This window comes from Oreochromis niloticus, linkage group LG17 (genome assembly GCF_001858045.2).
Source record: "Oreochromis niloticus isolate F11D_XX linkage group LG17, O_niloticus_UMD_NMBU, whole genome shotgun sequence".
Lineage (NCBI taxonomy): Eukaryota > Metazoa > Chordata > Actinopteri > Cichliformes > Cichlidae > Oreochromis > Oreochromis niloticus.
The window spans coordinates 10,847,542-10,873,169 of record NC_031981.2 but is presented as its reverse complement, the minus strand read 5'-3'; the positions used below and the strand labels follow the sequence as shown (position 1 = coordinate 10,873,169).

At 40.0% G+C, this 25,628-nt stretch overlaps 1 protein-coding gene across 13 annotated transcripts in view; it reads right to left on the bottom strand.

Annotated features, from left to right (window-relative positions):
- Window positions 1–25,628, bottom strand: part of cacna1c (calcium channel, voltage-dependent, L type, alpha 1C subunit) — a 228,238-nt gene that overhangs the window by 41,741 nt on the left and 160,869 nt on the right. For 9 of the 13 annotated variants that reach the window (XM_025899651.1, XM_025899656.1, XM_025899663.1 and 6 more), the window contains exons 9-23: window positions 22,570–22,657; window positions 22,113–22,203; window positions 13,074–13,164; window positions 10,092–10,118; window positions 7,301–7,461; window positions 7,083–7,156; window positions 6,843–6,994; window positions 4,981–5,182; window positions 4,667–4,787; window positions 3,782–3,896; window positions 3,124–3,241; window positions 2,960–3,029; window positions 2,626–2,758; window positions 2,363–2,492; window positions 239–298 (exon numbers count right to left, since the gene is read on the bottom strand). In XM_025899651.1, the coding sequence (XP_025755436.1) occupies window positions 239–298; window positions 2,363–2,492; window positions 2,626–2,758; window positions 2,960–3,029; window positions 3,124–3,241; window positions 3,782–3,896; window positions 4,667–4,787; window positions 4,981–5,182; window positions 6,843–6,994; window positions 7,083–7,156; window positions 7,301–7,461; window positions 10,092–10,118; window positions 13,074–13,164; window positions 22,113–22,203; window positions 22,570–22,657 (1,633 nt within the window). The remainder of the gene's footprint in view (window positions 1–238; window positions 299–2,362; window positions 2,493–2,625; window positions 2,759–2,959; window positions 3,030–3,123; window positions 3,242–3,781; window positions 3,897–4,666; window positions 4,788–4,980; window positions 5,183–6,842; window positions 6,995–7,082; window positions 7,157–7,300; window positions 7,462–10,091; window positions 10,119–13,073; window positions 13,165–22,112; window positions 22,204–22,569; window positions 22,658–25,628) is intronic. The other 4 variants (XM_025899653.1, XM_025899655.1, XM_025899657.1 and 1 more) reach the window with 3 other exon arrangements.

The window sequence follows — 25,628 nt, the reverse complement described above, 5'->3', positions numbered from 1 at the left end:
TTAGAAGGGTTTAATGCTAGCTTACTCGAAACAACACTATATTACCACATCTACAGTTTGCCTCTCTATAAATCCATATCCAGTAAATAATTTTTGGTAAGCACATCAACCAGCTTGTAATGATCAAATATTATTTGACAGCAGTACAGCCAAATGTTAATTTTAGCAAAGGAAAAAAGAGAAACTGAATGAATAGTGAATGAATGCTTTAGTGTGCATCATAAACATTAAATACTACCTTAAGAATGATCTCAATGGTGAAGAGTCCAGTAAACACATGATCTGCATAGCCCAGGATCTGAAAATAAATACGACACTGTATTTAAACTGGACTTGGACTACCCCTGCCCAACATGCAAAGGCTTTCTGAATGAACAGAGACCAAAGTTGTTACACTGTTTCATTTGCCAGGACAAAGTTCTGAGTGAACCAAGATTGTTTAACGTTTCACAAAGCAAAGCTGAATGAATTCAGAAATGCTCATGACTCTCTTAAGGCCACAGTATACCCGCTGTAATGGTCGCTTCGCTCACCCCCGCAAGTGCTTTTAACAGAAACCCGTATTTACACCTGCTGTTACAGTGCAGGAAGGTGCTGCAGTATTCTCCTGAAGGATAGGTGTCGCCACTCAGACAGTATTGCCACATAAGCACTAATATAGGAGGAGAAGAAATCAAAACCGGACGTTTTCAAACTGTATATCTGTATGTCTCTGAGCTCCTGTGCTGGAATATTATAAAATGCAGCTAAAAAAACGACACGGCCGTACACACGAGTCCTCAACCCAGCTGCAGTGGCTGTGGCGCAATCCGATTTACAAAAATCCACAGATGTACGACTAGCCGATGCGCCACCCACGACCCAAACACAGCATTAGAAGGCACTTTTTTTAGGTTCATAGTCTGTACATAAAAGATGGCAATAGCTACTAGGCCTGAAAAGATGGCGAACTTTTGTGCTGATCCATTGTATAGAACTAAATGTTTATACAGAAGATAAAAAAACAAGATAGAAACAGTCAAAATGCTCATCTAGAGGCTTCAGAACATCATTCTACAAACCAGATGGTGATGTCCACTGCCTATATACAATCTATTTGTGCCCCATTAGCAAAAGCACTCTTGAAGACCTAAACTGGGTAAAACGTGTGGTAAAACTTGGTAATGAATGTGTGCTTCTTTTTGGGAAAAAGCAGGACTTACAGTCAACTGTAGCATAACCTAAAAGACTCCACAACTTACTGAAATAATAATAACGTTCAGGCCCAAATGAACTAAAATAGAAATGCTGGAAAATCTGAAAAACAGGTTGTTTTATTTCATTACTGTTTCAGACTAAGGTTAATTGGTTTAGGCTAATAGAATATATAATAGGATCCTATACCAAAGCCAGGGAAAATATAATAAAACAGATCTTTATTGGCCTCTGAGGAATACGTCTCACTGACTGAGACAGGAAACAGTGTACAAAAACAGATACAGCACACATGGTGTTTACATTAGACTACAGCTCCATTACAGTCATAAACACCACATTAATTTACGAACAACGGGCTGATGTCACACAGCGAGTACAATAGATATATCCTTCATATACTGCAAAGTAACTGAAAATGTTGCGGTTTCACAGCTCGCCTTGAGGCTAAACATGAAGTCTCCGCTGCTGCATACGAATTAAGAGACAGAACTTCTTACACAATGTCAAAACAGACTGTGCAAACACTAGAACAGTAAATACATTCAATTCTTGATTAAATGTTGACATTTAGCAAAACAAACACAAAAAAACCCGTCATAAATATATTTCCATACTGTATGTGTACAAAATGATACAGTAACTATTCATTTTTCTTTTTGGGTAATAAAATAGTTTAAAAGAGAGCAAAGCTTAAGAGGCATTTCATATCTTCTTAACATTAAGTTAATAACGGTTACAGTACTCGACATGAAATCTCATTAAGTGTAACGGGCCACTCACAATAAGCTTTGGTTCCTCTATAGCGATAATCCATTTAGGTCAGAATGAGTGTGCGTGTGGGCATCTAATTATGGCTACTGTGCCTTACTGTACATCCGGCATTGTATGTCTATATATACTTTATTTATACTGTTATATATGTTTTTTTTTATGCTTACAGGCGGCTGTGGCTCAGGCAGTAGAGCTGGTCGTCCAGTGATTATAAGGTCGTTAGATATACTGCCGAAATACTGCTGTGGATACTGAACTCTGATTTGCCCCAGATTAATTAATTGAAGTGTGAGTGTGTGTGTGAATGTTAGATAAAAGTGCTTAAGTATCGATAAAAGCACTCTATGAATGCGCTCAAATCGAATAGACAGGCGTTATATCACTTATATGCTACCTTATTTCTGAAGGAGTCATTTTTGACAGGGTCTTCTGCCGCTAGACTGATGCTGCTGAGCAGGATGAAGAAGAGGATGAGGTTGGTGAAGATGTTGTGGTTGACGACCTTATGGCAGAGAACCCTGAACCTACAAAACAAAGTGCAAGAGAGAAAGAAAGCAAAATGTTTACATCTAGTCTCTTTAAAGGAAAAGGATGCCAGAACGAATACAGCAGAAGCTGTCTGAAATATTGGGCGGAGAAAATGAAGTTGAAGATTACTTGTTGGTGTGGCTGAAGATAAAGAAAGCTCGGGCCTCAGGCATGGGGACAGCCTTTTCCTTCAGCTGAATGTCAGAGAGGGGCCGTGGCCTCGGGCCCACAGGCATCTCTGGCTCATCGTCGTCGTCATCTCCTGATGGGGAGGAACGGGAAAGAGGAGAGTAAGATAAAGAAAGAAAGTGGGAAGAAGGAATATGAGGGGAAAAGGTGGAAATAAGTGCAATGTTAGTAACTAACCTTTTTTTATAATAACAAAGACAAAATTCTCAAAGAAACCACATCTTAACTTATACCTATAGGAACACATAATATTTATAGCTGTGGTGTGTGTTACCTATATAATCATTGGCGGGATATGGATTCTTCTCTTCGCTCTCATCCCCACAGCAGTCATCCATGTTAATCTGAAAAGGAGAAGTATGAGATCTCGTTCATTTTTTCTCACTCCTTTGAACACACACACACATTCTTACTGAGTCTTTGTGTGTCTCTTTGTACCTTTGTAGCAGTGTTGGTCTCCCCATCAGAAGTAATGGACTTCAGCTCTATTTTCTCCTTCTTCTCTTCCTCCAGAGGCGGCTTCTCATTTTCATGACGCTTCTCTGGACTGCCAAGCCTGGAGAAGGAGAGAGAACAAGAAGATCCTCAACTCTAGCATCTTCCCTTCTCCAAACATAAATGAACATCAGAGGGACAACATAAAGACATGCAATCATAGGGGATATTTTCTTAGCTGTGAGGAAAATTACAATTTTCTGTTGCACCTTTTCCATAGATTAATACAGATTGCAACTAAGCAGAATACATTTTTATGATTTCTTTCTTTTAACACTTTCTTCCTCAGCTGCACTTTAAACTCAACTTTGATCTTTGCTGGGAATTAATCTTTGCAATGATACTGAAAAAATAATAAACTGTTGTAGAGAAAAGCCAAAAAATATGTTTGTGTTCTATGTATGAAAAAGCAATTTTGGTGGTTTAATTCAAGCTTCTAGTGTCAGCATCCTTATTCACCTTGAGGAAATAATAGGCTATCCAAGATGCTGCAAGCTAATGTTTTCCCTGGGTGCTGTTTGGATTGGCCAGGTCTCAACATCTCCCTCTATCCCCTTTACAATTTTTTGTCTGACTGCCTCCATTCAGTTTTCTGCTTTACCTGGCCAGTTTTTTCCTCTCCTTCTCCTCCTCTTCCTCTTTCTGGGCTGATGTCAAGCTCTCGGCGTCTGCCAGATTGTCTACAGCAATGGCCAAGAAGACATTCAGCAGGATATCTGTTCAGAGGGGTGATGTTAAGGATGTTGCTGACCCATCAGATCACAAACAAAGCTGGCTATAAACAGGTGGCAACCCCTGGGGCTAAAAAAAGGAAGCCAAAACCTACAGTTCCTGTAATGACCACTTGAGGCTTGGGTTAAAAAGTGAGTTAATATTCATGGGCTGTTATGTTGAAGTGATCAGATAAACAGCATTCAAAACCAATGAATGCAGACTCCAAAGCCAAATGACTAATATTGCACTGGCTTTGGATTCAACAGGCTAAGCTGATAAATAGTAACAATTTAATCTGAAAAAACACATTTTTAACTACTCTGTACTTTTAAGTACAGAGGCTCAGTGGCCCGCACTAAAATCTTTTAGCTTTAGGGAAAGCATCTGCATGCAAAAAGTGTTCTTTTCTCCTGCAACTGCATCTTAACAAGGGGTTAGATATCAGATGTGACTCAGTGATTCAAATCACAATCAGCAACACCAGTATCCATTTGATGACAGGATTTAAGATCGTCAGAAAACAAATTTGACTGTCAGTTACTGGATCAGACTCACCATATTTTTATTTTGAAAGTCTACATGTATAAGCATCAGGCCCGCATGACCTGGGCTACTGGTGTAGCCATTCCATGTATTTGTATTTACATAGCACCAACATCTAAAAGGACCTGACATTATAATAGAAAGGCTCGACAACAATCTAGAACAACCAAAAGATTCCCTATGAACAAGTGCTTTGTCACAATGGGGACCTCCTGTTGTGGTAGGATACAGTTTCCACAGATGAAGAGGATGATGAAGTAGATGCAAACTAGCATGCCAGGAAAAGCTGGACCACCGTACGCCATGATACCATCATACATCACAGAGTTCCAGTCCTCTCCGGTCAGGATCTGTAGAGACAGAAGACAGTAAAAAAAATCTTATAAAAATGTATTTTCATTTAAAAGAAGCCTCGTGATAGTGACAGATTACATTTAATTAAGCAACATTATAAAATTTACACTTTTTGTATCATTCAAGGACAAATATAAGGTGACAATGGAGGCCAGACACACTCCATGAGAAAAAGTGGAGCCTGATTACCTGAAACACAGTGAGCAGAGACTGGGGGAAGTTGTCAAACGTGCTTCGTCGGGTCTCGTCAAAGTTGAATTTTCCCCCAAACAGCTGCATGCCCAGCAGGGAGAAGATGATGATGAAGAGGAAGAGCAGGAGCAGCAGGGAAGCGATGGAGCGGACAGAGTTCAGCAGGGATGCCACCAGGTTGGACAAAGAGTTCCAATATCTAAAGGAAGAGAAATTTCGTTGAAATGGTAGTCTTGTTATAATATATTTGGTAGGTTGACTGTTGGATTTCTATTTTGATTTCTTTATAGTTTAGAAGTGACTAGAAGGGAGTCTGATAGTTTCTGTTTCAGTTTAACAGTGCTGCCGGAGTTTCCTGCTAAGAAGTTTATGTTTTGCCATCCTGGATTCATGATTTAGCGTTTTAGTTGCAGGATTGAACTTTTCAGTGTTACCTTAATTGTTTTTTTCCCCTCTGTTCTGTGTTCCTGTTTTATGTGTTTGCCCTCCAGAGTTCCTTTGTCTCTGTCTTCATGTTAATGTGACCGTCATATCTCTGTAAGTATTTTGGTTACTCCTTGTTTTTTTTATTTTCAAGGGTTTTTTTGTGCGTGTTGTGTATGTTTTGCTTCCAATCTGTCCTCACCCCTATGCTTCCCAAACCCTGACAAGTCTAAAAAGCCAATATACAATCACTGGACACTGTATTAGGTACACCTATTAAACTGATTAATGCAGTGACTTAAGTGACTCTGAATGTGGCATGGTTGTCGGTGTCAGCCTGGTCTGATGAGCTTTGATTTATGGTGCGACACTCAGATGGTCGAGTCAGCATTTGGCATAAACAACATGAAAGCATAGATCCATCCTTCCTTGAATCCAGTCCAATACCTGACTGTTGTTGCTGTCCGTCTCTTTATGACCACAGTGTCTTCTGACGACTGCTTCTAGTAGGATAAGGCGCCATGTCACAAAGCACAAATCATCTCCCACTTCTTTCCTAATCTTGACAATACGTTCACTGTACTCAAATAGCCTAAAAAGTCACTAAAGCTCAATCCAATAGCGCTTGTTTGGGATGTGGTGGACGGGATGTGTAGCTGACAAATGCTATCGTGTCAATATGGACCAAAATCTCTGAGGAATGTTTCCAGCACAGCGCTGAATCTGTGCTTTGAAGAATTACAGCAGTTCTCAAGGGAAAACTGGATCCAACCCCATTATAAGCGAGGTGTACCTAATGAAGCGGTCAATGAGTGTATGTAAACTAGTCACAATAGGAAATTCTCACCAAATGATTACTGTGGCAAAATAAAATCCCATAAACAATTATTCAGGTTAGACATTTTTAAATACCATGGATGTTATATGAGATATAGTGAAACCTCAGATAAACATTAATCTCATGGAAATCCAAGTTTGTTTGGTTTTTTGGTAATTGCATCACAGACCTATTGTAACCTGTTAGTTCTTCATCCTGTTTCCGCTTTGCTGAATGCAACATTAAGGCTCCACTGGTATATAAACACTGCAAAACAGGGCAGTTTTAGCTCAGTAGGTAGAGTGGTGGCCCCATGATTGGAAGGTTGGGGGTTCGAATCCACTGAACGGCCACCCTGAGGTACCCCTGAGCAAGGTACCGTCCCTACACACTGCTCCCCGGGCGCCCAATGGCTGCCCACTGCTTCACTGAGTGAATGGGTTAAATGCAGAAAGGAATTTGCCCACGGGGATCAATAAAGTATACATTATTATTATTAAAAAGCTGTTACTTTATGTTCAGTATTGCATTAGGTATCTGTGTGAGTATCTTGCCTGTTGGAGGACTGAAGGAATAACTTCTGCTTATTAAATGCATATGCTTTAAGGTCTACACTAACCTGGTTATTTTGAAGATTCGGAGTAAGCGTACACAACGTAACACAGAGATGCCAAGAGGAGACATGATTTTTGTTTCCACCAGAATGGTTTCAAGGATCCCTCCGCATACTACGAAGCTGTCGAACCGATTGAAGAGTGAAACAAAGTAGGCCTGTGAGGAGCAAAACGCAGAAGTTAAAGGTAGAAAAAAGGGTAGAATGTGGTCAGTGTTAACACAAAACAGTGATACAGTATCCTACCTGCAGGCCCAGACTGTACATCTTCAACAGCATCTCACCAGTAAAGAGTGCTAGCAAAACCTTATTGGCTATGTCTGGGGAGGAAAATAAAGGGGGAGTAAAATAAGTGTGGGATGAAAATATAATGCCAAAGAAAGTAATTGCACAGAGGTCAATAATTAAGCCCAGATCAGACATATTACTGTTTTGTGTGCATGTGTGTGGGTTGAGCAATGTACCTTGTACATCAGTTAGCCACTGAGGCTGCTGGTGATGTTCAGAGGAAATGGTCAGAGTGTTGAGGAAAACCAGGAAAATGACCAGCCAATAGAAAACTTGTGATTTGACTGCTGCCCGGCATTTCCTTCGACACAGCCTGTTCCACCTCCGGGAGTAGCGGCTGAGAAGGAAGAAGCAGAGATAATAAGTTGGGAAAAGGTGGGAGAGAAAAGAGGATGGGACAGAGAATGGTGGGAAAAAGTAAAGATGAAGGAAGAGAAAAGGGCCCACGAGCAATAAGATAAACCAAGAAAAATAATCAAAAGAAACAAGCGAATGGTGAAAAACAAATAGAGGAAGTGGAAGAAGGACAAGAAAGAGTCAATTAGGTTTTCTACAAAACAGTGATGACATCACGCCTCGGTCTGTGGTCGAGACAGGGTTAGTCATCCTCAAAGGCGTTTCACAGAAAGGAGAAACCAGTACAAAGAGCTGCGCTGGAGCATGAGATATGCACCGTTTGAGAAAGAAAAAGAACATTTGCGCTCCCAAAATGATCGAAGGGGCAAATTTTAAGTGAAATATGTTGTATTTTGACTCACAACACAAAGGAAAACAATGCTTTAAAAAGAGAAGTAGCTCATTTTAGCATGCCAACCCTTTTTTTTTTGATTTAGTGATTTTAATATCTTCCTCTAAGCTGTGGTCAGGTCTTTTGCACCTTGAATGCTCTCTCATGTTGGAAATTAAAGTCATTGTTTCTGATAATTGCTAGCTTTAAACCTTGCAGTCGCATCTGCGTGAAAAACTCGGCTCAAAGGGTGTTTCGACGCTCATATACTGATAAGGTAACGACTGTAATTTCATAATTGTCCTATTCTGGTTAAGTGACATCAAAACCACTAACGAAGAGCAGCTTGTGGTCTTGTTGGTCTACAGGTGGAGAAGTAGTGACGCATGAATTTCACTTGTATATCTTTTAATTTCAATAGCCTAGACACTGATTATATACTTATTTAATGAATTGCTTTAAAAAAGAATGAGGAAGCAATTAATTGTTTTTTCTCTCCAAATAGACACTGTAAGTCACTTTGTCATCATTTTGTACACATGTGGGTGTCTTTGCATTATGTGTACTTGACCCATTTGTCAACCGCAGCAAACATGCAAGAGGATTTTTCATCCAATCGTGACTCCTCTAATTCAAACACATCAACACAGCCCACCAGAGAATCTTCTCCCTCTGCCTATATATGTTGCATCAGTCTTCTGTTTAAATGTGCGTGAGTGCTTTTTATAGTCACTTATGGCACATACTGGCTTCTGCCATGATGCTCACACTGAATTTTACATGAGACACACTCACAACACTCACAAGCAGGCATGCATCGTTACGCTAGAAGGTGTACTGTTTTTTATCGTGTCCGTGACTCCAATTCAAGAAACATTAGTGTTTTTCAAATACTTTGTGTACAGAGGGATAGTTAGTTCGTTGTCCCATCCCAGCTATGGAGATATCAGTGGAAGAATTTGGACCAGTTTAATGGAATGGCTGGAAATTTTTGAGAATTCCTTGATAATGTTAATTGTTTCAAGTAGTGATGAATATGGATTTTGCATGAAAAGTTAAATGTCATCTGCATAAAGACTAATCTTGAGGTTATTATTAGATGCTGGGATTCAGATGATATTTTTATTATGACAGATACTGTAGTCGCTATGAGTGGCTCAATTTAAAAAAAAGAAAAAAGAAGACTGATGGTGAGAATGGGCATCTTTGCCTAGTACCTCTGTTTCATGTGTCATTTTTGTGAGATTATTCCATTCGTAGTGACAGTGGCTAATGGTGTGGTATACAGAATTTGGATGCAATTATAGAATGATTCAACAAATCCAAAGGTTACCTTATCAAAAGCTTTTTCTCCATCACTGTAACAATAACTTATTGTTCTCGTTATTAAATTAAATAGTCTAAGTGTATTATTTGAGTAGTGTTGATCTTTAATGAAACCAGTGTTGTCTTAATGTATTATGTATGCATTTAATCTAGATACTGAGAAGTGAGAGGGGACAATAATGGGACTTATTAGGTTTCCATAGAGGTCAAATAGTAAACTTCATCAGTATTAAGATTTTGTGGAAGCTGTGATGAGTGTTTTGTTTCTGTAATGAGACATAAAAAATCATTTGAGCATGTTCCATAATTATTCTCCACAAATGCTTAGAAGTGGCGAATCTAACATGTTTACTGGCAACTTTTTTGCTTTAATTGTGGTGGTAGGACAGAACCAGGCTGCTTACAGTATTTTTGTTAAACCTGCTTTATGTTCAACTTTATCTGACATACCCCATTTAAGAAACAGACAAAAAGTTCACATCATTACCAAGAAAGAAATAATCTATTTTTCTGATGAAATATTACCACCAAAACTTTTGTCTATCTTCCATTTTCATTCATCTCATTCACTCTATATTTTTCCCGTCTGCTACTCTGCAGTCTGATAACTACTAGGCTAAGCTTAAATAATTGTTACCATTAATTTATTTTACTGCACAAACATAACCATGGCAACGATCTTTTCATCAAACTCTGCAAGAGAAGAACCAACTTATTCGCAACAGTTTGTTCAAAGAGCAAGGCTACGTTTCCTGTGTTCCTTTTGCACATCTGCACACAAACACCCCCCCGACACACACGCACACACACAGGCACAAACACACACAAAAACACCAACGACCAATTAAATAGCACAGCATTAGAGACATTAGAGCAGGTGAATTAAGAGACTATGGTAAACAACATGTACTAACCTGAACTTGGATTTGGAGATCCTAATTCTGGAACACAGAAAACAGAATGGATTATACATACACACATAACACACATATAGACAGGTGCACATGAAAGGGGTGATTTGAGAGGGATAAAGGGGAATAGCTTCCCTTATTATCACAAATGTCTTAGCATATGTTTCTTGATCAACCTGCGCCTCAAACGTTCCCCGATACGCAAGCACAAAAACTGCTGATTCTCTCCACAGGATGATCAAAGAACATATCTGGTTAAAAAAAAAAACGGCCTGTCCATTTTTATGCACCCACTGGGAACAGATTTTGGGTACAATATAACAAAATGCACTTTGCCGTTATATTTCCTGCTTTTCTCTTGAACAAATCACCCCCAAACACACATACAGTGGCATCCAGTCAAAAGAAAGCAAACTGTGAGTTTGAATTTCCTTCAATCAATCCTGGTGTGAAAAAGAAACGTCATTTATTATTGTAACAAAATGTCTGTTGATTGTTCACCACTGTAACAGGAAAAAGTACAACATGGATAACTGAGGACAAGAGATTATGGAAGACATTTTGAGAGAAGAAAAGAGTCCCACTGGTGGAAAATTTTAATCTAAAAAATAAAACTAAAAAAAAAAAAAAAATTCACTCACTTTATAACTTTAAATATTTAATTTGATCACAAATCTGTGGGGATGCTGAATGACCACGATTAGTTTAACTATATCCACATTTTTAAAAAGATATGAAGATTTTATGGTCCCCATGAAACTTTTCTTGGATTGTTTTCACTGACTACTCTGATGTTGGTAAAAGCAGATAAATTAACCGACGAGCTCACTGACCGAAGCAATGAAATGTTTTCACTGACTGACTGAACAAAAGACTAAGATGACTGACTGGCTGGATATGGGAGCTGACAGGACACACATCTCTTGTCTTCATGTGTCCGTCTTGATTACGAGACCAGTGGGTGCTAAAGTAGCTTGTACCGTGAGGAACGGCTCCATGGCGATGTGAAGAAAAACGGACATACTCTGAAGTCTTTCCTCCGGAATACTGGGAGGAATGCTCCATGTCAAATTTGTTGAAATCTCACAGACAGAGAATAAGGGGCTATATTTCTAGTCCTGGCAAGGTACACTACATATCATTCTCTGGATATGTGAATTTAAATTAAACGTTATGATTGGTAACAACAAGGGCATTACTGATCGCTAAGAAAAGAACATAATAAAGCAAATATCATATAATTTATTTCCTAAATATTCTGGCCCTTCTAATCCTCAGCGTGTCAGCTAATGCGGTTTGGTTAAAACCGCTGGAGTAGCAGAACTCCTGAGCCTATAAATATAGTTTAAAATATATAAACATAGTCCAAGATTTAAAAAAAGAAACCAAATCAGCAGATAAAAGTTCAAGCAAGATATAAATGACTTTAGCCGCGGCCACTTACACTATGTGGACGAAAGTATTTGGCCACACATCTTAATCTCTGAATTTAAAGCATCTAGCCATGCAGGTTGCCTTTAAAACATAGAACCGTATGTCCTTATAGGTTAGTGGTGACTAAAGTGAGGCATATCTGCAACATAGCTAATCAATTAATTGTCTAATTACTAATTTTAGTAAAAGAAAAAGACATCTGTGTTGTTGAACAAAATAGCAGAACATTCTTTTTTACAACTTTATGACAACAGAGAAAAAAAATGAAAAAGAAAAAAAGTAATGTTGTGAAATGTAATACAAAATTAATAATTTGTAAGTATCAAATTGCTGGTTTCTTATTTATTTGGCATTTCATTATTGCATGTCTCATTTCTGGTTCCAGCTTAAGCTTCACATATGACATACCCTTTTATTTTTATTATTTTAGCCTGACAGATCACAAATAAACACATACAACATAACAAAGACGAAATAACAGATGGACAGCGAGAGTACAGATAAACAACAGCGTGCCATCCACGTGTGCCGACTAGCCTTATCGCTCCTGCAGTTGAGAGTGAATCAGTTTAAATTTAAGATTAAAGTTTCTGTGTAATGCATTTCTGCTCGTGAGGAACAGTTTTGTATGTAGGTGTGTTTGCATGTGTGTACTGAAATAAGTCCGCTGGGGTCGCAGCCCCTGTGCTGTCTTGTGTCTAACAAAGAAAGCAACACATTTGTTTGAATAATGTAAAAAAAATGAAAGCAGAGCGGGAAGCGGGAATGAGTGAGTCAGCTGTTTGTGAGCTCCCACAGGGGCGGAAGAAAGCACTTCAACAGCTAACGCAGAAAAGGGGGTAGAGAGGGAGAGAATGGAAACTCGGAGAGAGATGAAAGAAAAAATAAAGATGGAATACTATTAGATGTAGTTAAGATTTACATAAGATAGATTTGTCTTGCTTTTCAAAATTCATTAGCTCCCAAGCAATGATTTGGCTTTGTCCTAGTACCGTGTGTAGCAGTTGTGTGCACTCACTACCCAACTAGATAAACTTAAAAACTGTGTTCAAATTATAAACCTCTAGTTCGCAAACTGATAGCAATAGCACATTTATAATTGTGATACGAGGAAAACAACTGTAAAACGAGATTAAAATCATTTTTTAGCTGGAAATGCGATCTAGCAACTAGTTTTTGCTCCCTCAATTTGCTTGTTTAGCTACAGTTTGCCGAAAGAAAGTGAAAAAAGGGCAGTTGGCACAGCACTACTAATAAACTAGTGAGTTAAAAAAAAAAAAAAACCACTTCCAGGAGCAGTAGCTCCCCTTCAGATCTATCCAATTTTACTCTAACAGAACTTTATCCATGTGGATATATTGACAGCTTTGTGCTACTGTAGTCTAACAGACTTGTGAGATCAGTAAAGTATACAAGCAATCTGAGGCCATTCTGCCATGCACAATACTGCAGGATGCAATTCGTCCTTAAACCTGACAAAAGATGACTGAGAAAGCTGAGGAAAAGAGGGAGGAGAAAAGGTGTGTCTGTGAAAGACGGTGAGATACTTACGCCAGGCGGGTACAGCAGGTCTCACCCTCTACGTCTCCCCCGGGGGCATTGTCTGTGTTGACTGATTCATTCTCGCTGGCTGGCATGCTCACTGAGAGACAGAGATGAGCAGCAGCAGAGAAAGGGAAAAAAATCAACAGATGTGGAGAGAAACAGAAAGAGAGATGAATTAACAAGAAGGAGAAACGGTCAGACATCATAATTATGCAACGGAAAACACTGCAGAATTTTACAGGTGCAAGACAACACACTTGAGAGCTACAAAGTGCAACCAGTGTTCAGGTACCGAGGAGCACTGGACACTGGGTTGGTGTTAAACATTTGATCTTTGATCAGAGTTATCTTGCACCAGCATACAAGCTAATTAAAACCACTGTTGAAGTATAGGAATTAAAACGTCAGCATTATTCAATCCTGCTAATTAAGGCACACGGCTACACACATACCCTAGAGTCAATAAAACCATTCCCAAATTTTGCACTGATTGCCCACACTAATTACACACTAAGTTGCCAGTTAGGGATCTTGGGACACAAACCTTGCAACCTTGTTAGTTTGTGGTGCTAAACCAAAGTAATATAATTCCACAGCTGAATGCCTAAAGCTAAAAAGGTAGCACAGACACAACACTTGAGGAAAAGGTTGACTAATTCTCATTTTGCCAATTGCTGCTGTGGTGAATGAAACTAAGCTGAAGCATTGGCATGCTTATTGACGTCACCACAATTTTTGACATTAGTCAACAATTTCTGTGCTCGATTTTAACTTTTCAACATTCAACATTGGGGCTATTTTTTGGAAGGATTTCCATTTTCAAGCTGGGGGATTGCTTTACTTTGAGGGGATTAAAACTTGATGAAATTCATTTTTGATTTCAAGACCCAAAGAGTTGGGGAAAAAAAGATGTCTATCTGTGGTCTACAGATGGTGTTTGGGGAGGGGGGTGGTCTTTAAAAACAACCAAACTTATTAAAAAGAAAAAGTACAGTTTTACTTCTTGCCCCAGTGGTACTTTTGCAGATTTGCAAACAGGTGGAGAGCTTTTTCTTTGTTTATAGAAATCACAAGTACACTGCAAATGTGGCACTTTGTCCTTAGGCGGGAGTAATATAAATTGGCAGGTAAGGATGGAATAGAAGAAAAAATGAAAGAAAATAGAAAGGCAGGATTGGAGGGCGAAAGTAATGGAGGCACTGAGGGAGGTATGGTTAGCGGGAGAGACGGGGAGAAAAGAATGTGGGGATGGCTGCTGGAGAGATTGATATGAAGTGATACATTGGTTTTTATTGCTTCTGTCAGTCTTTGCCTGCTGGCGGGAATGAGCGGCGTTCCCCTTACTGTCACCTCAAACACTTATTGTAACACCCTCTGGGCACCAGAGCCAGGTACTGCATATGAATATCAATGCCTCTTGTGTTAAAATAAGATATCTTCAGTAAAACCTACTGGTGCAAATGATCTTACAGCATGAAACCAAATGATATGATCAGCACCCTCTCAAAAAACCTGCAAACAAACCCCAATCTTTTTTTTTTTTTTTAAAAGATATTAATAATGTTATTCTGACTGGGATTATCTTTTCCATTTACTCATTGATTCCGGGCCAAAAAGTCCAGTTACATGTATTCCTGCATTTTGTTGGTCTTTTGTGCAGATTTGCTACTGAAACTGGAGAAATCCATCCGGCGAAGTCATGAAGTCATGTTTAGAAAATTACTCCAAAGTATGTAGCTATACATCCACTGGCCAATTCATTAGTTAGTTACTATTAGTTAGTTCATTAGTATGGTGTCGCAGCCAATATTGCGACAATATTGCAATATTAAACTCTAGTGGTGGTTGTGCAGGAAGATACCAGGAAATCAGCAGGTTTCTGAAATACCCAGACTAACCTAAACAACACCTGCATGTTGAAAGTCACATAAATCCCCATTTTTTTTTCCATTCTGATGCTCAGTTTGAACTTTAGCAGGTTGTCTTGATCATGCCCGCATGCTTAAAAGCATTGAGTTGCTGCCTTGTCATTGGCTGATTAGATATGTGCAGCTGAATAGGTGTACCTATCAGAATGGCCAGTTAGTGTATCTTTCTGAGCCAAAGGAATTTGTTTGCATTACGTGGTTATCCCAAGAGATGGCTTGTAAGCCCAACGATGTGTCAAAGTAAGCTACAGTGAGTGAACAGTGCATTAGGTTACTGTACTTTGACACATGGTTAGGGATGAACGAGTTTAGTGCTGTAGAGATCACGATGGTCTGTCTCAACTTAAATACCTCTGCCATGCACACGCTGTGTATTTCTTCACCTCGACACGTGCCACCTGCTGCTATGCTACTTAGTTAAAAGCACCCAGGGCCCTCTGGCCTCTCCTGAGGCTAAAAGCCTTTCAAATATAAAAGCAGCCTGGTGCCTTCCCCTCAATGGAGCGCTGAACTAGTTTAATGCCTATTGTTAGAGTAAAACCCCAAAGACCTGAGACACAGAGACAGGGAAGGAGATGAAGAAGGAAAAGGAACATGGAGTATTGAAGGAAGAAAAATGAAAGGAGGGGCAGAGGAGGGAAGACAGGAAGACAGAAAGGTGATAGAACAGAAAGTGTTGGCATGTGTTGGTGAGCTTGAACATGAACTCACGGCGCTATTTCTGGAAAAAAAAAAAGCACCCTCCACAACAGTGTGCGTTTTTATGGCAGCGTCTCGTGTTTGTTTTGGTGTTTTTGTCAGCAAACTAAAACAGATTTTATTTCCAGTCACAAAAATGAAAAATATATTTAATTCAAAATGTCAGACAACCCCCCCAAAAAAGACACTGAATTCTACTTTGTATCATTGTCTTAATAATGACAACACAAATCTTTTCATGCAGGCTTTTGGTAATTTGACTTTATAAAAAGGTTAAAATTCTCATTTCAAAGCTGTTTCTCGACTGTATTCATTATCACAGCTAGCAAGGCTAATAGTGATGCAGGAGGGGGGGGGACTTTAGGGAAAGGAATCTGAAAAACCAAGGAGAGGACTCTGACATCACTAACAATAGTAAGAATAGTGTTTTTTATGAGCCATGTGGTACGAAACCATCACTCCAGTTGTTTTCTGTGATGACATCCTCTTGTTATTTTTTCAGACAAGTCAGGCAGATGCAGATCCTTTCCTTAAAAAGTTGTTTCATCTCAGCACAGTAATGTTATTTCTCTCCTTGTCTCCCTATTCCCTGGACTTTGAGTTTTGTTTTTTAACATTTTGAATGTACTTAAGTAATTTAAAGGGCCATGAAACACTGTAAAGATTTTAATGTAATAAAGACATGCAATTTTGCCAGCAGCAGGGGTAGTTATCAGGGGGAAAATTCCATGTCTCCACTGTCGGAGGATATTCATATATATGGCCCTCATATTTAATCATCATTCAGCGGTTGGTGCATGAAAAAGGGTAAGGAAGACAAAGAGAATAAACTATTTTACAGTGTTGAGAGGCAGGGGATCCCCACTCTGGAGGCTGCAGAGAAAGATGCTTACTCCACTGGAGGGGGAGTGGATAAAAAGGGGAGGAAGAGAGGCGTCGGAAAGTGGGGAGTATAGGTGAGCAGAGAGGTTGCAGTCTGCTTGCATGTCTAGAATCCAGTAAAGCTTTAACTAGTGCTGGACCATGCAGACAGACGCACACGCCTTACGAAGGAAAGCCGCATTTTTCTTCACGGCTCCACGCAGGGACAGAAAATGATGGCTCTTACCTGGGGATAGAGAGCACGGCTCAGCAAGACAGACCACACAGACACTTACATGAAGGGTTCACACAAGTATGCTCATATATACCAAAATACGCACAAAGAACTATGAATTCTTCTGGAAAAATGGCATTCCCTCTTTGCAGTCACACCTCATTTCATTACCGCAGGTATGTAATTTGAAACAGAGCACTAACATTACTGGCATTACTGGCGCAAAATCACTCATGTCTGTTTCTCTCCTGTACCGCTTAATCTTTTAATCTCCACATGCTGGGTAAAGGTACATATTTGAACCCAAATCACAATCTTTTCTCAAATCTAGCCAGGCAGCGAATGAAAACAAACGTAAAAAGGCAGGTTGAAAAGAGACAGTGACTGAGAGCAAAGTGTAGTGAAAAATTTCTGTTGTTTCGCTCCGCATAGTGAGATGCCACAGAGTAGTAGTTTGAACATCTTTCTTTTTCGTCACATCCTCCACAAACTCTTTAGGAGTCTGGTGTGTTTCCAGGACAGATGGGATTGTATCTCTCTACCATTAAGGAGGCATCCTAACCAGAAGCCCTGCAGACCAAAAATAATTACAGCTGAAAACATTTTAATGTATACATGCCTAATCCTAAACTGGATAGACATCGGAGCACAAGTCAAAGAACAGACACATACACGGTCCTGACAGTCAGTGGAATGACTGGACCAGGCATGCATACTGGTCTTGTTTCTCAAGTGAGCTAGAAATAATTTTAACACACACAGGAAGGACAACAAAAAAAGAAGACAGAATGTAAGAACAAGATAGCAATGAAAGCATGCAAGACTGGCACTTCTGCTGTGTGCCTTAAACTACCTGCTTCCATAAAAATCTATCCTCCATTCCATGTGTTCCAAATCAATCCCACATCTTCCAGCTCTCTGTACCTCTTGGCCAGCCCTCCGTTGACCTGCCAGAGTGGTGGGTGACCATTCGGGCTATGCCGTCTGTAGCATTTTGGGTGTGCTGTGGTGGATCAGAGTCTCCAGTTTCTGGTTGACTGGGAAGGGTATGACTAGGGTAAGGGTAAGACTAACTGCAAAGACTATTGTGGTAAACCCGGGAATTTCTTCTTATACTGTCCAGTGAGGCCAAAAGGGAAAGCCTACCAGTAAATGTAGAGATACTAGTGAGCAGTACTTAACTAAAAGCCATTCCCTGCATGTTTTTACAGCCAGTCTTTGTTTTAATCAGGATACACTGTCTCACTGAGCTATAGTTGACTCTGGAGCTAAATAAAGCCTGTTACCAAATCAATTGTTTCCTGTCCAAAGGGCCAAGTGGCAAAGGGGCTAGCTGGAGAGATAACCATACTTTCTGTGTATTAGCACCTTTACCACTGTCTATATTGGAAGCAGACAAAAACAGCGTGAACTTCAGAGCAAAATCAACACCTTGAGGACTATCAGAGGAGCCCCTGCCCCACAACATACCGCAGGCCAGAGAGTTTGGTTGTCTTCTAGAGACCTCTTGAAATCCACTTCCAAGAAGTTAGGTCCTCTTCCAGGGACACACCAAAAGTGTTTCCAAGCCAACCGAGAGACATAATCTGAGCATGCCCTGGGTCTACCTCTAGGCCTACTCCCATTTGAACATACCTGAAACTGCTCATCTAGGAATCATCCTAGTAGAACTATATCACACCATATCAAATGGCTTATGAAGTACCCAATGTGTAGCAGCCAATGTGACGAAGCTCCTCTTCCAGTCTCAAAGGCTGAGACCATGACACCTTTCAGAGAGGTCATTTCTGCCACTTATATGTGAGCTCATTCTTTCAGTCACTACACTGAGCTCATGGCCATAGGTGAAGATAGGAATGCAGATCTAAATCAACAGCTCTTTCTTTACCACAAAAGAGTGACACAGCATCCAGATTACTGCGGATGCTCAACTGAATAATATTAATCATGATTTAATCAATTTTATGCATTTTTAAGTTGGTTTCTTAAGTTGTGGTTTACAGCAAAAATCCTTCCTCAAGTGAAATGCATATTTACCATGTCACAGTGTAAAATCTATCAAACCATTTTTGCACTAGCAGCTAAAAGCAAGTAACATTTATAACACTGGCGCCTCTGTAAAATGGACAGTAGAGCATCATTCCCACAGCATCAAATGCTGCTGTTTTGTCAGTGCCAGCACACCTCACAGATATTCAGGTGTCCTTTGGTATCTGTGCTATAGAGCACTGGGTCTATGGCAAGAGTGAGACAGGTTTTTTACTCCCAGATGTCACATAATGTTTGCAAAGGACCTCATATCACTGCATTTAAACACGCTGGGTGAATACAACATTTTTCAAGGTGTAGCATTAAATCGCAAATTGCAATCTTTTGTTAAACCTAAACAGGCAGCGAGTGAAAACTAACGTCAAAAGCAGGTTTAAAGGAGAAAAAACAAGACTGAAAACCAGGAGGCTGTGATCTCCTGGTTAACAAACCTGTGATTTATTTCACCACAACCACTCAAACATCCTAATGTGGACATTTTTCATCTCTCTGTGTTTATTATAGGACACATTTTTGTGTATCAATCTCAGACAAGGAGAATCGGACAAAACGGCAGTATTTGACATCCCTGGATGAGACTGCATTGCAAGATAAATTGAAAATTTCTGTTTTATTACTCCACACAGCGGGAAGCCACAGAGCAGTAGCCTGAACATTTTAGTCACATCCTCTACAAATCTTTAGGGGATCGGTGCGTTTCCAGGATAGATGCAATATACTGCACCATCAAGAAGGCATCCCAACCAGAAGCCATGTAGACCAAATGTAATTACAACCAAAGGAACTTTTGGTGTACACATGCCTAATCACAGCTGGATATACATGGAAGCACACGTCAACGTCACAGAGGATACACAAACACCATCCTGACAGTCAGAAGAATGACTGGAAAAGACATGCATACTGGTCTTGCTTCTCAAGTGGCCTGGAGACACTCCTAACACAAACAGCAAGGACAACAAAACAAGATGACAGCACGCAAGAACAAGATGGTAGAGAGCAACAGCACGGAAGACATATATACAGACTATGCCCTTGAGATGACAGAAAACACATACATTTTACATATATTATACTTGACATCATCAACTTCTCAGATTCATAATACTGAATATGATGTTAGTGCAGTGCTGTTGCACGGCAAGCCTGATCTTCTTTGGGAGCCTCATGTTAGAACATCATGAGACAACAGGGGTGTCCAGCGATGATGCTGATTTAAGCCTGAAGAACAGCAAGTCTAGTGAATATCTAGGGAATTTATAGGCAGTCGATGGGGTATCATGTGACTTCTGCACACCCTGCTCAGGACCATCTACAGCAGTAAAAATACATGTGAAGCAAACCTCTGCTGCTGCTGTGTGCCACATGTGATAAAAGGCAACTTCGGACAATCCCCTGACCTGATTTTCTAGATATTGTCTGGAGTCCGTGTACACTCTGCAGTCCTTACACTGTCTATTTCCATCTTTTGCCTCTATGTCTGAACATCTACTTTTCCCTTTTCATCTATTCTGTTCTCTGAATCTCTTATTGCTTCTTAGGACACACATTTAGGTGAGCTGTGCATGCATGAGCTGATACAAAATGTCCTGGGCAGCAGGGACAAACTGCCCTCGTTCATCTTCCCACAAGAGGATCCATCCATCGGGGAGAGGGGAGGCAGAGTAATAGACAGAGCAAGTGACTTGATTTTTCACCTTCACAAACAGAGAGCGATGATTGATCTTTCTTATAGAGAATTTTGTATCATATATATTAATCATTTTGTTGAATCATCTACATCTAATGGCCTAATTTATACTGTTTAAAAGATGTCACCGACTTAATCTTGCAACTAAGTGATCCACAGAGATTGCATGGTAGATTTATTTGAGGAAAATATGTATATGTGTCTATGTTTACTGTATGGCAAACACTTACAGGTTTTGGTTTACAGCCATATTTGGCTTGTTCAGACAATATATCACTGATGCAGAATTTGCGAAACTTCGAGCAGAAAAAACAAAAATAACATCATAATATTTTGATGTGACATTTTAAAAATTGGCCACATACTGTATTTGTTTGTTTGTTAATGGGCCAAAACACTATCTAAGAGACTGCTGATGTGTGTTTGCCAGACTGATTGGCCCAGGGGAGCACACTGGTAACAGGTGAAAACAAGCAGATTTGTTACGGATTAGCCACGGGGGTGTTGTGCCTTATTTTCATGTAAATTGGGTCATTGCTCATTTGACCATGTTAATTTCTTGATATTTCCTGAAAGATTAGATCATCATTAGATTTTCTCTTTCTTTCTTTTTTCCCTTGGCAGTCATCAGTGTTTTCTCAGAATGAACCACAGTGATTTTCAAGAGATGAGCATGGCTGTGTGCAGAATGTAAGCAGAATGCACGCTCTGTCTCTGCGTGGTTAGTCCTCATTATTCATTCATCCGCTACCAGTGTGAGCAAGCTTAGCTCCAAGCCTTTATAAAATACTTCACAGTCCATACTGTTTATACTAAGGGTACATGTGCGGGAATACAACAGACGTGCATTTTGTCAAATCACTGCCTCTCTTTCTTATTGTCCCTCTTTCAAGGTCTATCTTCTGAGCTCTGACCTCCAAGTTAAAGAGGCCAGTTCTCTACTTTCCCTCCCAAGGAAATATGGTGCATTCCTGGGGAGACATGAGCCATGTGTGGCTGCATCTCTCCGGAGGTGTTTGTATAGAGAGACAAGGTGTTAATTTGTGTGTGTAAATTTCTGTCAAAACACAAGTAAACAAATTCCTTAGGGTGTACCTACAGTGTGTGTGTGTGTTCCTATGTTAAGTTTGCATAGGTGCAGTAATGTGTGTTTGTTGTGTGTCACAGTGTGGGCCCAGAGGCTATTAGCTGCAGTCTGACACATTCCACTAATATCTAAACAGGTTTTAATCCTCAGGATGATTCTCAGCCAAAGCAAGCAGATAATATTAATATCTTCTCGGTCTGTCAGTCACTCTGCCCGTACGTCAGTTGTTCATTTAATGACTGTGCCACTACGGTGTGAAGGAGACTGCGAAAAGCTCACTACTTATAGACCGAGCAATAAATGTAGTGCAAACATATCCACATCTATCCTCACAAACTTTTGATGCATCTGGGAGGAAATCACTCCAGCTAGCCTTTGCCAAAGTCTTACCATATCCTGACACAGCTAATCCTAACCATCAATCAATAATTCAGTCACACATGCATACAGCGTCATCTCTAGGAGAACCATTCTTTCTTCTGTCAAAAAAACGCACACTCACGATTTCTGGGTTTCTCATCGTCCATGCCCTCCTCTTCATTCTCTGGGTCAATGTCTTCAGCTTGAGTGATCCAGTCTAAATAGCCCTGTATTCACACACAAACAAGGGAAATACTGATGGGTAAACAGAAAGATCAAACTTCACATCTGTTTGAAATCATACGAATGAAATGTTTTAGAATATGTATCATGTTTCTCAATCTTCGTGTGCCCTATTTTTTACACTTTTCCATGAGGTAAGAGGAGTGCTTGTGTTGTTTTGTAACTTGGGTAACTTCTAAGTAAAGTTTGCTCTGCTTTCCCTGCTCACTGTTACTGAAGGGTTACAGGTTACTGAACACTGACAGTACAATGAACCTAAGTCTTTGGTAAAGACTGTAACAGCTTTTCTGGCATGGGGACAACCGCATACACACATGCACACACACACACACACACACACACCAAACTACCTTGAGGTCTTCCTCCAGTTGCTGTTTTTCTCTGAGTTTCTGGAAGTCACCGCGTGCCTTGGCCTTCTCTCTCTCCTTGGAAAACTCTCTGGGAGGAGGGGAGCAGAAGAGAAGGAGCGGGGCAGAGAGTTGACGGGAAAGAGAGAGCAAACAGAGAGAGAGACAGGAAAGAGAATCTGAAAATCTTGACTAAGGTTTTGGCAAAATCATCATGTGACAAAAGTGATCAAGTTTAAAGAAAAGGATACTTCGGAAAGAAGAAGAGGGAAAACCCTGCCAGAGAGAAGAAAAGTTAAGTAACGAAAGAAAAGTTTTGCCACGGAGAAACGGTGTTAGTATGCAAATGCAGCTTTTGGTTTCCTAGAATATAGATCTTTATACCTTATTAATAATTATTTACATATCAACCACTCAAATAATGAAATACCATTCAAGCCAGCAGGGGTTCCATGACAGATGATGAGGAATGATCCCATGTGATTCACATAGACAAAAGGAAGAACCAAATAAAAGAGTGAAAGGAAGTGATGCAGCAGGAACCCTATTCATTTAGGCTGTTGCACTGTTGATGAATTGCACCACCTTTTCTCAGCAGGGAATAGGTGATGATTTCTGGCTGCTGCATGCTCAGCTAATATGATAAAAAGCTACAGTGAAAAGTCTGCCTATTGTAAAAATTTACTAAATATTAAAGCTCAAGACTTAATTTATCTGTAGTGGACCCCAGGTGCATCCAGGCCAGCTGGGAAATGGGATTCCTGTGGTGTTTTCTGGGTCTACCCCAGGTTGCAATGTGCTTGGTACAACCCCAGAGGGAGGCACAAAGAGGGCGCCCTCGCCAGCTGCACAGCCTCAGCTGTTGTCAAATAGTTGGAAAGGTGGCTCTGCACTAAGGTCATCCTGCATCACTGAGCTCCTAACCTTTTGCCCGCCAGCTCATTCTTTCAGTTACTTCTCAGAGACATTGATTGCAGAAAAAAGTTACAGGTTTGTACCTCACCTGGATTTCGTTTTTGTGCACAAAGAAGACGTGCAGAAAAAAATAATTTAAGACAATTAAAACCAACGTGACCAGCGAGTGTGAAATATCATATCATTATGATGAAATTCAGTGAAATTGCTTCCAGGTGACAGGAGGGAAGAAAGAATTGAGGAACACTTGATTAAACGGTGCACTCGGGGAAGGTCAAAGACAGGTTAGAACCAAAGATCCAGTCTGAACAAAGGAAATTCATTCAGATGAGAGCTGACAGGAGTTGGGAGACTTGGGAATTTTTGCAGTTAAAACGTGAACAAATTCATATTTAAAGGCCTGCTGGAAAATAAACACAGCAAATGCCTCCTTGTTGTGAATATTTTACATAGAAGAACTTCCCTACGTTCGTTTTGAACATTCAAGTGGGACTCCTTTTGAAGCTCAGGTTTAAGCGTTATCTGAATATTCCTTATCAGATTTCAAGCAATTAGCACAAAGGTTTTAAGAGAGGTTGTGTAGGCTGTTAGCGTTTCACTGCTCTCCAGATATCAAGAACTGATGAAACTCTTGGCATTGTTATTGACTTTTTTTTGGTTATGTCTATTGGCTGGACAGAATTCAAGTGTCTTTGAGGGTATCTGTGTGAAATTTAGGGGAATGATGGAACCTCAGATTGAACTGCAGACTCCACACTCAAACCCACAACAGCAGATCAATGAGCATTAGGACAAACAGCTATTGTCCCACTTGTCATAACATTAGCAGGAGATCCAATCCTATTGATCTGGGCTTGTGCAGTTCAGTGTGCATATCCTGTATGTGTGTGTGCGAGTGTGGCCTTGAGTGCTAAATCCTTAGGCTCCACGCTTGTTTTCCAATTCTCCACTGTCTCACCTTTCTGTCCTCAGTCATCTTTTAATTCTCCTTTCTCTACCTACTCATTCTCTTTCGGTCGAGCCCCTTTCTCCATCGTCTCTGTTTACGTATTACATCAAATCCAGACAAACACAGTCACACCCTATGCCTATGTCTCTACATCCGTCACTCTCCTTCTTCCTGTTTAGCCATTAGTTATTATGCCAATCTGAGACCTACACACACCATGGAGTAACCAGTTGGTAAAAGGTCAGGCTGTGTAGTGAGCTGACAGCATCATTAGTCAGAAGTCAGACAAAGAGTCGGACAACCAAACCCCCCAAGCTGTTTGGTACAGATAGACCTCTATTATTTTCCCTACAATGCTGCTGCCACCTCTCCTGAGGGTATCAAGTCAGATTCAGGTCAGTCAGTCAGTCAGGGGTGAGACATCTGACTCTAAAACCTGTTCCCTGGCAGAGCTGATCTTGGAACTGAGAAGTTTAAGATGTTTTTAGGTGGCAACTGATATAATTCTGTTACTGCTGAAGAGTGTTGGTCAAGTTACTTGAAAAAAGTAATCAGTAACTAATTACTGATTACTTCCCCCCAAAAGTAATCCAGTTACTTTACTGATTACTTATTTTCAAAAGTAATTAATTACTTAGTTACTTAGTTACTTTTTAAAAACACAATTTACAACCTGAATAGGTGATAAAGCGATAGATCTTTCAGCCCAATTCTACTTTTTCTGCATAATCCATCATACAAAATGTAATCAAATGGAAATGTCTCTTTTTAAAACTTGTTTTATTAGTTTTAATCTTTTAACTTTATGCATCAAGCAAAAATTAAATTATACACAACATTCTCTGACTGGAAGAAATTTGTTTAACATTTAAACCTATTTTCTGCACATTCCAGCACATAAAATAAAATATTTTTTTGTGTTTACACTCACTCTTTCAAACAGATGCAAGTAAAACACAGCAGAAAATAAATAAAGTCAAAGGCTAGTTGCTCTATTTTCACCTGTAAAGCAGGACTGGGTTAGGCGGAGGTTTACCCTGGTGCAGGTGTGCCGCGGCGGTCAGTGGAAGAATCCGCGAGTTTCTCTGTGAATTTCCCATTACAGTCGTAGCGCACTCGGCGCTTGCTTGGAAGTTAAGGGGGTTTTTTTCGCTGTAAAAATAAGTTTTCTTCCCACGCACAACGGACACTAATGTTT